Consider the following 14,791-nt stretch of genomic DNA (forward strand, 5'->3'; position numbering starts at 1 on the left):
AATGGCAGTAAATACATGTTTTGGTGCTTTCACTGTTTAAATATAGCAAACTACTACTGAAACATTCTTTATACAAGTTTTACTTTTTCATTATGCTATTTATTTAGTCTTTTCTTTTCTTTTTTTTCAGCTTTAGCCTATTGTGACCTATTGCCTTTACATACAGTGTAATACAGAAATGTTTGAAATGTAACTTATTTTCATGAGTAAAATATTATACAAAAAATGTGATCCTCCAGGTCACATCTTTACAAGAGGTTGATGGTTTCATATTGTACTGCTATACTGTAGCGCCAGTTCTGATGAGAAAAGTAAGTATGCTTTGTCTGCATTGAAAATGAAGAAGACAATATTCCATCCTGGTCAGGCCTCTTTTTCTATCTGCAGTATTACTGCATGGGATACTACAGAGAAGTCATGGAACAGTGGAATTTTCTTCAGTTTGATTACTTTAGTCAACTCTCAACCAAGACTCAAAGATTCAAAGAGGGCACTGATGTGATGTGTGACTGCTTTGTTGAATAAAATGCAGCAGTGACCGCAGTCCATGAACTGTCAGACAATGCCACATAGAAGAGTGAAGAGACACATGGCCAAGCCACGGTTTTAAACCATGTCCAAACATTGCTTCTCAAGGTGAGATGGGGTAGAGACCGATGAAAAGTGTTTCAAAATTTCTTGAAAAAAATGTCCTCCCCTTTTATCTTTCTTTTCTCTTTCTTACTCCACTGGTTTACACTAGACTTTGTGTTGCCTTGGCCAAGGGCATCCAAGTGAATGCATCAAGCTGTGAATGTGTCAAGTGCTAGAGCATACTGCTTTTTGTAACACACAACAAAGGCAGTCGGACAGTGCTACAACCTTCCCATGCAACACGACAGTCCATTTTGTTCAACCCTCTCTTTTCAAGGGTGTCCTGGTAGCTCAGCTGGTAGAATGCGTGCATGTATCATGACTGGGTCTTACCACAGTTGCCAGGGTTCGATTTCAGCCCTGGCTCTTTGCTGCGTGTCGCCCTATCTCTTTCTCCCCTGCACTTCCTGTTTCTCTCCAGCTGTCACTATCACAATAAGCAAAAATGCAAAAAAACATAAAAACCTTCTCTTTTTACTTTCTCTCTATGTGAGAAAATTGATGAGAAATGTTTGACAGACAAGCTTCCAGTGCTTTTGCATCAATGATTGTCTGAAGAGATGATTGACATTGGTGTTTAGTTGTTGAAGGCTGTGGCAACTGTTAGGGAGACCTTCAACAATAAATTCATGGTAAGGCTGTGAAGGGAAAATGGTTTCATTTCTTATCTATCCAGATACAGGATTACAGAAGAGTTTTGGTTCAGTTTTCAACTAGAGTAGCTCTGTAGAGTTTTCTTGTGTAATTAAAAAACATGGCTAAGAGTCAAAGGTAGCAGCTTTGTGAGACTATACTTAGGCACAGTGGGGCTTTGAGCTAAATGCCTTAATGCACTGCCACTCACTACCTGTTGCACATGTCACCTGTTTACATACAGTGTTGCACATGTCTTTATAGTTTCATAGAAATGACTTGCACTACCTGCACCTATCTCATACTGTTTATACTTCATGCCACTCGCACTACTTGCATTTATTTATATTTGGAATATTATGACTATTTGCACTTCTGGTTAGATGCTAAACTGCGTTTCGTTGTCTCTGTGTTGCACTCTGACAATGACAATAAAGTTAAATCTAATCTAATGTGAAGATGCTTTGACAATAGCAATGAAAATTCTAACATGGTGATGTTAAGCAGATATAATGTTCACCGTCCTTCTTTAGTTTAGCGTGTTTAAAAAGTGTTGGACAAATACAGTTTTGACCTGAAAGTGGGGCCAGATGAAAAGTCAGGGAATCAGCAAAATTATTACAATTCGTTGAAAGAAAGTTTGTAGAAAGTTTTTGACTGGTTACACATGTCAGTCTATAGGTTAATTTACACACACACACGCACGCACACACACACACACACACACACACACACACACACACACACAGAGAGAGAGAGCTAGGCAGATACATATGTTTAATAAGATAAGATAAGATAACACTTTATTAATCCCCTGAAATTAGGGTGTTACAGGCAGCAGCAATAGCATCAGGAATATAAAAGGAGACATAGAAGAAAGTAAAAAATACAAAATAGAAAAAAATCTCTCTCTCTCTCTCACTCACAGTTACTCTTCCAGCATGTAATTAAATATATATATATATCTCAAAATGTTGATTAAACAGCAAACATCAAACAGAAAACTAGTCACTATCTGCCATGATCAACATTTGCTTGACTGTGGCCTGTGGAATGGCCTATTCCTCTTCAATGGCTGTGCAAAGTTGATGGATACTGGCAGGAACTGGAACACGCCGTCATACACACCAATCCAGAGCATCCCGAACGTGCCCAGTGGGTGATATGTCTGCTGTGTATGCAGGTTCTGCAAGAACTGGGATGTTTTCCGCTTCCAGAAATTGTGTACAGATCAATTGCAACATCTCATCATCTCATCCCTGTAGGCATAACACATTTTCTGTCATACTGTGAATCTATATTTCACCCTGTGGCAATATTTTTGATATATTAACATATTAGATATATATTAATAATATTTTTAATCTGTGATCTATTTACCAATGTACTGATTAGCTGATCTGTTAGGCCAACAACCGTGATCTGATATCCTGTCCAGTCTGAGTTGTATTCCTGTGATATGATGGATATGATACATTATGATTTTATTGCAGAATTGATCCATACTGATTGTTGATGAGAAGTCTCTAAGCTAAATTGACTCCAGTGCAACATTTAATTTATCTCTACATATTAATATGACAACTACTACCTGAGGAAGTATTCAGATATTTTACTTAAGTAAAAGTAGAAACATTGTAGTGTAGAAGTACTGTGTTGAGTAAAAGGCCTCCATTCAGAATTTACTCAAGTACAAAGGTATTAATAACAAACAAACAAACAAAAAAAAGTCATTGTGCAGAAAGGCCCATGTCCATTATTATTGTATTATAATTATTGATGCATTAATGTCTATATCACTTTCGTGTTATAAGTGGTAAAGGTTGGGCTAATTGTAATTACTTTAAATACTGCTGGGAATTATTTTACCAATTTATAACAATATGTCATGCTGTTGACCATATTTTATATTACTAAACTAAATGTATTAAGTAACTTATTTTATCACATGTATGTAGTTGGGTAAGAAGTACAATATTTCCATTGGAAATGTAGTGGAATAGAAATAGTATAGTAAATAGTACTAACAGTACAGAGCTTGAGTAAATGTACTTGGTTACTGTCCACCATTGCTTCTGCCAATAAGGAAAGTCAAACAGTCAAAACAATTAATTTAGAATCACGTTTAAACCAAAAGGCATTAAAGTGAGCCTGTATTTTCAAACCTTTGTCTGTACACTCTCAGGACTGCTTACTGTGTTTGTCTGGGTAATAAAAACTTGTAAGGGCTTACAATGTTGAGTTCAACATGCTGAGGGGATGCAGATTAACAGAAATGAACAGTCTGAGCATCGCAATGCAAATCCAGCCGTGCGCCTTTGTTCATGTAACACAGCCTTTTAAATGCAATGTTTGCATGAAACAAAGCAAATTACAATTAAACAGCTACATGTCTCCAATTTCCACTTGCTGGGCCACATCAAGAAACGTAAGGACTAAATGATGTTTGGTTTGGGGTTTTACATTTCAATTTAGCCTCAGGTCTGGAAGCCATTAAGGCCTAATCTGAATCCTGGTCAGTGCTTGCTCCCTGGAGCAGAAAGTATGGCTTTATTAGCATCAAATCATACACAGCATTGAGAATACACACACGCACTCACGTACACACACACACACACACACACACACACACACACACACACACACACACACACACTGGCATAGACCCAGCCCACGTCCAATAATGGCGAAACAGCATCTCATTACTGGCCATTAGATTTGTATTACTTTCATTTGAACTGGCAATACATCTCATATTCATAAATGGAACAAAGTCACAATATGAAATAGTGACACAGCTGCATGATGGGAGCTGAGAGACAAGGCCAGGAACAAATGATTCGTAAAATGAAACAGTTTGGAAATGTCATTTATGATATGGGGCCAGAATGTTACTGACAAAATGTAACGCCCACTAATGTGCTGACAGGTATGACTACTGTAGGTAATTAAGTATATCAATACATCAAAGTTTTGAGTGAATTTTGCTCAATCTTTTAATGGAGACAAAATGTAAATCTATGTGTATATGAGTGAGCAAGGGGGAGGATATAGAAAAGAGGGCAAAGAGAGTAAAACCTCCTCCATCTCTTTGGCACAACGTCCATACTGAGTATCTCTTACTGATGGACACAGCACATTAACTGGCTCATTATCAGCCTCCCACCATATGGACTCAGGTCGGGGTGGGTCAGAGCCGCGGCCGCCCGATCCACACCTCCCTAATTAGGACAATTATGCCATCTCCATCATGAGGGCCAGTTACACAAAATGGTGTCACGCCCTCGCTGAGATTGGTGTCACCAAGCCCAGACTATGAGACGCGGCGAGAGGAAACCGCAGTGTCGTTCGGCAGGCATTGCGAGCTCACAGAGCAATTACCCCGGGTGAGAGGTGCCAGAGTCAGAGGGGGAAGAGAGCAGAGAGAGCAAGAGAGGTAGAGGGCAAGTGAAAAGAGAGAAGACAACAGAGAGAAAATCGTAGAGAGATGGAGGGACGCGGGGGTTAAAACCTGGACGACAGTGAGAGGTTACAGTATCAATGAAGTTAACATTGGTGACTTTTGGAATGACTGGGTGTGAAGCAGTATAAAGTATCCTAATGGACAAGGACACTGACTTTATTTATTTAGTCATTTAACCTCTACTGATCGTACTGAAGTCTTTTTCACGGCAATCTGGTGAAAGGAATAGTTTTGAAGATTTTGGAAATACATTGCAGGCTGAAACAGCTAGACCTGCTATCTACAAAAACTCAAAAATACACCTACTAACAACTAACCAATTAACACTTCACCAAGTGTGCAGAACCTATCTCTTAAGAGTGTGTGTGTGTGTGTGTGTGGGGGGGGGGCGCGGTTAAGTGTGATCCCTATGATCAAGAATGTTTGAACCTGAATCAAGCTATCAAGCTAATGCTCTGATGCTGACTGGCATTTATATTTATTGCCACATCCTGTCTGTGCTCAGAATCAGCACCTATCAGTACACACACACACACACACACACACACACACACACACACACAGTATTTGTTTCTGTCTTCATACATGTGCAGGTTGACAGTGGATTAGTTTTTGCTCTGTGTCTATACGAGGACCCTGACATTGTGTGTCAACAAAGAAAACACTGGATTTACAGTCAAAACTATAAACTCTACTGGATGCCATGTCGTTCCAATTATTTAGTGAAGAAAGGTCTTTTTTTCTGCATCATTAATTTCCTATGGCCAGTTATGTTCCGCTGCTCCTCTCAGCTTTTACAAGGCAGGCAGTCATGTCAGGATACTTAAATAGAAACCACATATGCTGTATGTTTGTACTTAAGATTAACTTACCATATTTTTCATACTTGAACACAACAGAATAATGCATCCATAAGTACCTAAACAGGAGAAACTAAAATTATTCTTTATTCAGAGATTATTTAAATATGTAAAATGATATTTCCACTTTGTTATACTCTGGCCAGGGGGTTGCAGCCCCCACAGCACCCCCACCTCACACTAATGTTACTCAGAAACTTAAACATAAAAACAATTTGTGGTTTCATGGGGAGGTGCATGCTGTAACATTTAGGAACAACAGCTGATCCATCTGCCTAGCAGTTCTGTGCACTACCTCCAGCTATATCAGGTTACCAGGTATGGTCAGTTAGTATGGTGTACAAGCACTGTTGTAGAGTTGATTGACTACCTCAGAGTACCTCATATTAGCTTTATCTTAACTTTGGAATGCACTTTTGTACAAGAATAAGGCTGCAGATTTTGTCCCACATCTCTTACACTGTAATCCCTTTAGAAAGGGCTCTCTTCACAGCCAGTATGAACAGCAGCAACAATTACAACCCAGAACTCTTTCAACCTAGTATGAGTATTCTTTAAGACAGATTGAAAATTGGGGTACTCAATCAGGTCAGAGAAAGTCCTTTATTAATCCTTCTCAGGGGAAATTACATTTTTAAATATTGTTATTCTTCATTACACACTGAAAACACACACACATACATGGACATATAGACATGCATTAGTAGGAGAGAAGTAAGTAAGGGGCTGCCACATGGTTGGCACAAAGTAGTTAGGGGTTCGGTGCCTTCAGTCCACACAGACTGAGCTACTGCTCCGCCCAAAAAATGAATAAAGTAAAAGTGACCCATCACCACCAAGCATCAGAAGTTTGTCTCTAGTAAGCCAAAATTCCTAGATCCTACATTTCCCATAATGCATCAACTTGTGTTTGCTTTACAGATAGAACATGAATACAAAAAATAAGAAAATTAAAATGGGTTCAACTGGGAAGCAAATGGCACACAGGTTGAAATCTGTCCATGGATACTAAGATATGAAAGGCCAAAACTCTGTAAGAACATCTTGTGGTCTGTATTAAAATGTATTAACAGTGTATTGAATTGATGATGCACACATTTGTAAAAAAAAAAATAAAATAAAAATATAATAATAATAATAATGCTAATTAAAAAAAGACACGTTAACAATTAATTACTATTTAATTACTATGCAATTAAAAGCATTCCTGAGCCAATTAGATATAAGCTCAGATAATAGCAGATATTCAGGTGCACCATTGGCTCTATCTTGCAATAATTAGGCCACATTCATTGTAAGTGTTGTTTCATTGATCTTCAGACAAACAGCACACATGACTTAGAGCTCATCTTCAATCCAAAGCAGATCCAGTTTTCCCCCAGTTTTCCTTACAACTACCTGATGTTCAACCAGTGATGTTTTATTTTCTTTCTTTCATAACAGAATCCTTGAGTCTTAAATTAGGCCCTGAGGATGCCTGTAGATCGATAGGCTCACTGCAGGTGCACGTCAACAGGAGCAACAAGAGAAGGCATTTTCCCTCTCTCTTTCATCAGAATAAAACAAGCTTGATTAGGAGCAATGAGTGGAAAGAAATGTGTGAGTTTCTGTCCACCAACAGTTGCAGCGTTACATTTGTTCTTGCAGCCTATGTTCATTAGCCAGGCGTGATATTGACCATGTTGTATAGCAAAACGGAGATCAAGCTGGGTTACAACGGTGACGCCTGAATTCCTGAAAACAAACTGTTATTGATCTGTGAAAGTAAGTTGAATATAAGCAGTATAAAAGAGGCTGCTTTGAATGCCCAATCCCATGTCAGAATCCAGCACCATCTCTGTTTCCATTACAGCATGTTGCTGCTAACACTGGCTGCCCTTATTGTATTCATGCATAGGTGGAGTCCACTTTAGCACTGAGTGTAAGAAGGGTGTGTAACTGTCATAGGATCAGTGCAAACTGGACTTTGTGGATGACACCCTCAGTACCACTGACTGATGCACCTTTTTTATTGCGCTGAAGCACAGGATGACATATTTTCAAACTGATGTTTCTGATACAGTCACATAAATGCAATTTAATCATTACTCTTAGAAGTGTAGAATTATCTGCTCTGTAAAACAGGGTGACCAACAGTTATTCAGTGGCAGCAAAATCTCAGAAATTATGTGGCCTTTAAAAGAAAATCTAATTTAGAATTTTACTGAATAATTAAATGAATTAATAGAAAGACTCTACAGACTCTTTTTATGCAGGGACAGAGTTGCATCACACTGCAAGTGAAGGACACAGCCTGGCTGTAAACAGTGTTTATTGTATTCAGAGAATGAAATGACACTGATCTATAAACACACAGTCTCTACAGCTTAGGTTTGAGTTTATTGAAATGAGTTCATATGAGATTTCCTTGAATGATTTATTGATAGGTGGTTGATATTTTTTTTTAAGGAAAGTAATAACATCGTAACAGGTCAAATCAATGTAACATCTTTTCAGAACTGTCTTTATGTGTTATACTGTAGAACACAACCCAATGCCATCACTGCACATGACACTGATTGAATTTAGGGACCATCATATTGAGAAAAAATACCATGCTGAGAATTTATTTAGAAGTTATGATGATTTTACGCCAACCACTGAATGGGATCTGATGTAATAAACAATGTTTCCGAAGAACATCGTGGATGCTTGAGGGATTGTCAGATGGACACTGAAGAAAGTCTACCGACTCCTAAATGGTTCGACAGTGAGTTCTTCCTGACTGCGTGCCAAGAATCACTCATTTGTTTATCATTACATCCAGTGAACTGTTATCATGCTGCTGGCCTCAACAGTACAATTAATCATCCATCTGGTTAAATAGAAGAATACTGCAATATCTCTTGTGTCCTGGTCAAAATGAGCACAAAAATGGGTGTTGAGTGATCCAGACAGACAAAAATACAGATGTAAAGTAAATCCAGAGCATGCAGTTCAACAGATGATGAATGAACAATGCAATCTGCATTATGGCTTCTTCAGGTCTGTTCCTCATAACAGGCTTTTGATAGCCATCAAAATACTGATCATGTGACGAAAGCATGATAGATACATGTGCAATGCACAACAGAAAATAATGTACAAACCTAAAACCCCCTTATATGAAAACATTAATCCTAGCAGAGCATATGACTGTCTCAGCCTAGGCAACACCTTACATCTGATCCTGACAGCATGGGATAAAAGGGAGCCAAAGGAGATCTTTTGTGTCTTTGTTTGTACAAATGCTCAGGCTGCATTCACAGTCAGTGATGCATATGTTGTATAGACCAATGACTTCCGTATTTAAGGACTAAGTGAGAATCCATGATACATGAACAACCTGTCAAGCACAGCTGGATGCAGGTAATCTGCAAATGCCAAACAACAAGAAGTTGCACATGCAAAGTCAAGAAGTCAGAATCCAAGAAAAATCACTAAATGCTACTGTCTTCCTCACTGGCTGATAAGAGGCTTTCATAAATTCCCTCAGATTAAAGATAATGCAAAAACAAAATGAGATCAACCGCATATGATGAAATAGAATTTAAAAGAATTTCTTTATTATCATTGCAGTACAGCAAAGCTGAGTTGCAAGTTCTGAATGAGTAGAAGGCTCTGAGTGTTTTTTTTTTTCTTTTTCAGGAGACCAGTAAAATTGTGGCACAGTAATCGAGTTGGCTTGAAATAAAGGCATGAATCAGTGTTTCAGCATCTTTTTTGATTGTCATACTTTTGCTGTGTTTCTGATGTGGTAAAAAGAAGTTTTCATCACATTGTTGATGTGGGACTTGGAGCTTAAAGTTTAGTAAACTTAGTGCTGTCATGTCATGTTGACACGTGATCTCAAAAACTGACGTAAAACTTTCTCCCTTTGATGTATGTTTGAAACCAGTTTAACACATAGTCAGAAAAAACAAAGACGATTGATTGAGATATCATGGTCAATTATATAATACATAATTATATGGAAAGCATGTTGATTTGTCAGTTTTACATGCGTAACCCTGCCTATTCCCGCCTCTACTGCTTCTATTGGATATCGGGCTGTAATGAAACTCTTCCTTTCATGCCATTGGCTGTATCACGTAGCCAGGAGGGAGGGAACAACTTTCAGGAAGTGATGAGATTTTGGTTTCTGTTTTACACCGGGCCACTGAGGAACTTGTGAAAGAAGGCTAAACATTTCAGACAGTCGCTATGGAGTCATAATTACGACACCGTATTGATATGTTTTTATCCAAAAAGCTCAACTGACTGCTTGCGGTTTGGATTCCCTCGCGACGTCGGTGCATATTTCAGCACGTGAGTCATATTCAAAAGCTACTTACTAGCTAGGGTATCTGCTAGTTGGGCGTGACTTTCTTAAGTTGCCTAGGCGCTGTCCTCTATTTTACCAACCACAGTTATTTGAACGCTTAACTGCCACTCGTTAGCTAACTGCAGAGCGTTTAACGGTCTTCGGTTGTTATACTTTCCACCGAGCAGCATTTCAGTCGCCATTCTTGTGTTTCACGTAACTAACCCTAAACTAGCTGCTTATCTGCGGTGTTGCATGGAGCCAGCTGAAAAAGGTCAGAGATTCACTCAGTCCTGAAGGGCTGCGTTTCAGGCTGAGGAGAACTACATCCAGCTTGATAAGAACTCCATCGCGGACTTGTGGAAATTCCAAACTTTTGAATAAGTGTGTGGTTTTACAACAGTCTTGTAAAGTTAGCTGTTAAAGTGCTGTTCCTCACGCTCGCACAACTTGAATTCCTATTAAAAACAGACTGAGGGGAAGTTGGATATTGGACGGATATTGTCTCCGGGTCGCAGCTTCCATGTCATGTGACTTAATGACTCAAAATCCACGTGCGATACTATTACTCCACTGGACAAGTAAGACACACCCCATCATTGAGTATTTGAGTGTCTGTCATATTTTATATTAATATTTTTAGGGAGAAATCCACAGGTTAGGTCCTGCATTGGTCATGATTAACTGGGTCACATGACATGGAAGCTATTGAAAAAAAACCCCAAAAAACTGCCGATTTTTCGATAAAATATGAGAAACTTGGAGCTACACCATGATGGTGTGTGTCTTATTTGTCCAGTACGGTGATAATATCTCGTATGGATTTTGAATCATTCAGTCACAGGACATGGAAGCTGTTGGAAAATAACTGCATCCCGGAGTGAATATCTGTCGAATATTCAGCTTCACCTTGGCTAAAACCGACATTTAACCGTTAGAATGTGTACAGTGCTTTTTCATAAGCAACCGTATGTCAGTTTCTTAAAGCTGACATATTTTAAATTCGTTTATTGTCTTTAACTTGTACAATAGAGAACTGGCAGTATGATGGAAGGGCAGTGTTGTACCAGCAAGCTGTCGCACCGCCTAGTGTGTTGTTTAAGCTTTGTTTTCATGTTAACGTTAGACTGAGTGATAGAGTCTGCTGTCTGCTTACCTTTAATTTAATAATTTTTTCCTTAAATTCTGTCTCAGAAAGCTACTACTTTGTTCAGAGGTTTGGGATCACAGACACATCAGAAAATGTCATGTTAACCAGTTTTGCATTATCCCTCAGTATTTAAAAATGTTTTTCTAACGTGTTCATACACGTAGATTCTGCAACTCAGTTTCATGGCACCACCAAGAAAGAGAGCGTTACCCAAACCACTCCCAGAGGGCTTCATCCTGACTGACACTGAAAAGAAGAAATGGAGGCTGGGGAAAATCATTGGTGAAGGTGGCTTTGGACTGATCTACCTTGGTACACGCCCACACACATGCACACACACTGCACATTCACATGAGTATTTACATGCATGCATGCATGCAGACCAGTAGAATAACTCTTAAGTCTTAACATAATCTATCTCAACTTTGTGGCCTGCATTTATTCTCATCTTTCCTCTGTGTCTCTGTTGTCTCAAAGCCTCCCAGGATGAGGACAGACCTGTTGCAGCAGACACTGACTTTGTCATCAAAGTGGTGAGTACATTTGTACTGCACACAGACAGCCTATCTGTCATAAGGGACACAACAATGCTTGTTGAAATGAGTATATACTGCTAGATGCCCTCACTGCACTTAACATCTCCCAAGCCACATAAAATGTCCTGTCAGCATCTAGCATGAATAATCGTCTAACTTGGCAGGCTAATGTTGGCTAATGTTATCAAGCATATTGCAGATTTGTTGGACACAGCCAACAGATGAAACACAAGAAAAATGAACTTATGGTTGACCAACATGTTGGCTCTTACTTGCTGTGTCCCGGGGATAAATGGATGAAACAGTGGTGGCCTTCAGTGTAAATTTTGTGGCAAAACCCATCTATTTTTGGGTAAATTTTTCAAAACAGTGCTCTGGAAAATGCCGACTGCCTGCTAGTTTTCTCTGCATTGGGTAATGCATGAAGGCTCACTATTACCTTTAGTACCCTTTGCACCTTGGCAACAAAAAACAGAGCATAGCATCATTTTTAAAAAAGTGAAATGAACTTGCAAAAGACTGATACATAGCCTCACCTGGCTTCCGCTGTGATACCCTTTGGGAAGTGCCACCTCGCAAGGTGGCAGGGTTGGTTCCTTTTGAGACAGTGCAGTTTCAAGGAGGAAATGCTCAGCCATGGTGCTGACTGCTGATTTTGCTCATGCTGCAGGATGTCGTGTAGCATGTAAAAAATACCATATGGACATGCTAACAGGGCGGGGTCTTTAAAAATCTCAAACATTAATGTGCATTTTTACTCTTGTCATGTTGGAACTTGTCATCTTTGGAGGTTATATTGTGGTACTTAATTTGCTCAGATAATGTGTGAGTAATTGTCCATGGCATGCAAGAGTTTGCCATAAGTCAAGTTTACCTGGATTACCTGGAGCTTGAGCAAATAAAGTGCAAGTAACAGCATGTTAGCTACTCCCTTACAGGACAACCCAATGTAATAAACATGCAGACTGTTTAAAGTCGCCCTCCTGATATGTAATGTCAGCTAAACTAGCTAACTTCATGGCATTTCTCAACTCAATTATCAGTGGTGGAAAGTACCTTTGGTTCAAAATTTGCATTGTGATTTCTGTACTGCACAGCAAACTTTGAGTGAAATTTCTGTTAAACCCATATAAAACAACAATGCATGCCATTGTCCTGAAAAGAAAAACCTCAGTCGCACTGAAATGAACTTTTCGGCACTTAATTGAAAGAGTATCCTGTCGTAAATACCTTGTTTTAAGCCTGGATGACAAGCTGTGCTTTAAAAAGAGCATTAATGAACTTAGGCCTCAAAAGGAAAACTGGCATTTTTTTAAAATAAAAACAAGACATCTATTAGTCAGAACTGCAGACAGCAAATTGTCCCATCACCTTTTTTTTACCCATTATGGTCCATGGGGATGTATTTTATATGCATTCTTCTGCTTCCAGTCTTTGTCCTTAGCTTCATAACGGATGGTTTTAGAATGCATCAGTGCTGACTGAAGAAGACAACGGCACTACAAACTACCTGAGTATCTCTCATGCCTTCTTAACTATAAATCAAGTTAGCACTGCCCTAGGTCCCAAGACTGTTGGCTCCTTGAGCATCACCACATCTGTACTGAGTTATGGAAACTGGGTCTAAAATACTATGCAACACGCAAATGGAACAACCTGCCGAAACTCTCAAAACTAGACAAGCTGATTCCATTAAATTAAATCTCTTTTATACAACAGGGTGAATGTAGGTGTTTTATTTGAATTGATGTTATCCCTCATGTTTTTGTCCTTGTCCTGTGAAATTTGTTGATCTTTCGTGTACCTCTGTTGCTTCATATATATTGTAATTTAGTTTTATTGTTTTATGTGTATTGTAATTTTTAGATGTATGTGTTGTTATAAAGGCACCACTGGAAAAAAGAGCTATCTGTCAATGGCCGCAATATATATAACTAAGTAAATTTACTAAAATACTCTGCTCAAGTACAAATTTGAGGTACTTCTACATTGCTAGAGTATTTCTGTTTTCTGCTACTTTACACTTCTGCTCTACTACATCTCAAAGGCAAATATTACACTTTTTCTACAGCGTTTATCTGACAGTTTTAGTTATGAGATACTTTGCGAGTTTTTGAAATATAAACATGACGTGTGTTCTCTCGCTCCTTTCCCTCTGTCACCTCTCTGTGCCTCATTAAAATATTCTTCTGCACCCCCAACCTGATTTTAGTTTTGTCACCTTTTTCAGCACTCCATTGTTTGCAGGTCTGTAATAATGTGTCCTTGTGTGTGCAGGAGTACCAGGAGAATGGCCCCCTGTTCTCAGAGCTCAAGTTCTACCAGAGGGCAGCCAAACCAGAGAGCAGTGAGTAGCACCACCCGTCCAGCGTTCCGGCAGGTCGCTGGAGCACGAGTGTGTTTGACTGATGAAGTGGCCACAGCACAGAGGCTTTGCTGCCTGCCGCACAGTAATTAATAATAAGCCAAAGCAAACATGCACCTCAGTGGCAGTTAGCCCCCTCTCCGTGCTTGTCTGAGCTCTCCAACACCTTCGTTTGGAGAGGAGCAAGAGAGAGGAAGCCACTCACACGTAATGATGGCTGGGCCTCCACTGAGCCCCTAACCACCTGCCAGCCTGGTTGAGTGCCAGTCAGGCCAGCCGCCATAGAGCCCTGAGCCAGGCCCACTGCTTTGTCTGGGGCCTGTGTGTGTGTATTTGCAGTTGTGTGTTTGTACTCTCAATACAGTAAGACTGATATTTGCTTGCATGCATTATTACACTTACAAGGACAAACTGGAGTTCTGGACAAAACATTTGCCGCCTTTGCGTAGAGTTTAGCGGCCTCTGCTCAGACTCCTCTAGGAAAAGGACAGGATTTATAGATTGGGGGTTAGTCAAGGTTAGGGAATCATTAGACTCACCAAAGTTCATGTAGCCACAAACCATTCCCTTTAGACTCAAGTGGTCGATGACAACAGCATTTCTGCTTTCTCAATACAGCCATTGTTGTTCTGAGTTTTGACTTCGTTCGTGGTTTTATTCCTGTAATTCAGTCTTTTGAGAATCCCACTGTAAGCACCCCAGAGTTGTGAAAGTAGAAATGTGCATACACACATTAACATAATTATTTCTCCTCTAATCTTGTTTCAGTGAAAAAATGGAAAAAAAGCAGGAAGCTGGACTTCCTGGGCATCCCAACGTACTGGGGATCT

At 39.5% G+C, this 14,791-nt stretch overlaps 1 protein-coding gene across 2 annotated transcripts in view; it reads left to right on the forward strand.

The window, feature by feature from the left end:
- The first annotated feature begins 9,718 nt into the window (after window positions 1-9,718).
- The window catches only part of LOC143328241 (serine/threonine-protein kinase VRK1-like), a 22,462-nt gene continuing 17,389 nt past the window's right edge, over window positions 9,719-14,791 (forward strand). Inside the window, exons 1-5 of one of the 2 annotated variants that reach the window (XM_076743300.1) lie at window positions 9,719-9,915; window positions 11,225-11,372; window positions 11,538-11,593; window positions 13,874-13,943; window positions 14,730-14,791. The exon at window positions 14,730-14,791 is cut by the window's right edge and continues 26 nt beyond it. In XM_076743300.1, coding sequence (XP_076599415.1) covers window positions 11,243-11,372; window positions 11,538-11,593; window positions 13,874-13,943; window positions 14,730-14,791 — 318 coding nt within the window. In that variant the 5' untranslated portion in view covers window positions 9,719-9,915; window positions 11,225-11,242. The remainder of the gene's footprint in view (window positions 9,916-11,224; window positions 11,373-11,537; window positions 11,594-13,873; window positions 13,944-14,729) is intronic. The other variant, XM_076743299.1, reaches the window with a different exon arrangement.

The sequence above is a fragment of the Chaetodon auriga genome, chromosome 11 (genome assembly GCF_051107435.1).
Source record: "Chaetodon auriga isolate fChaAug3 chromosome 11, fChaAug3.hap1, whole genome shotgun sequence".
Taxonomy (NCBI): Eukaryota; Metazoa; Chordata; class Actinopteri; order Chaetodontiformes; family Chaetodontidae; genus Chaetodon; species Chaetodon auriga.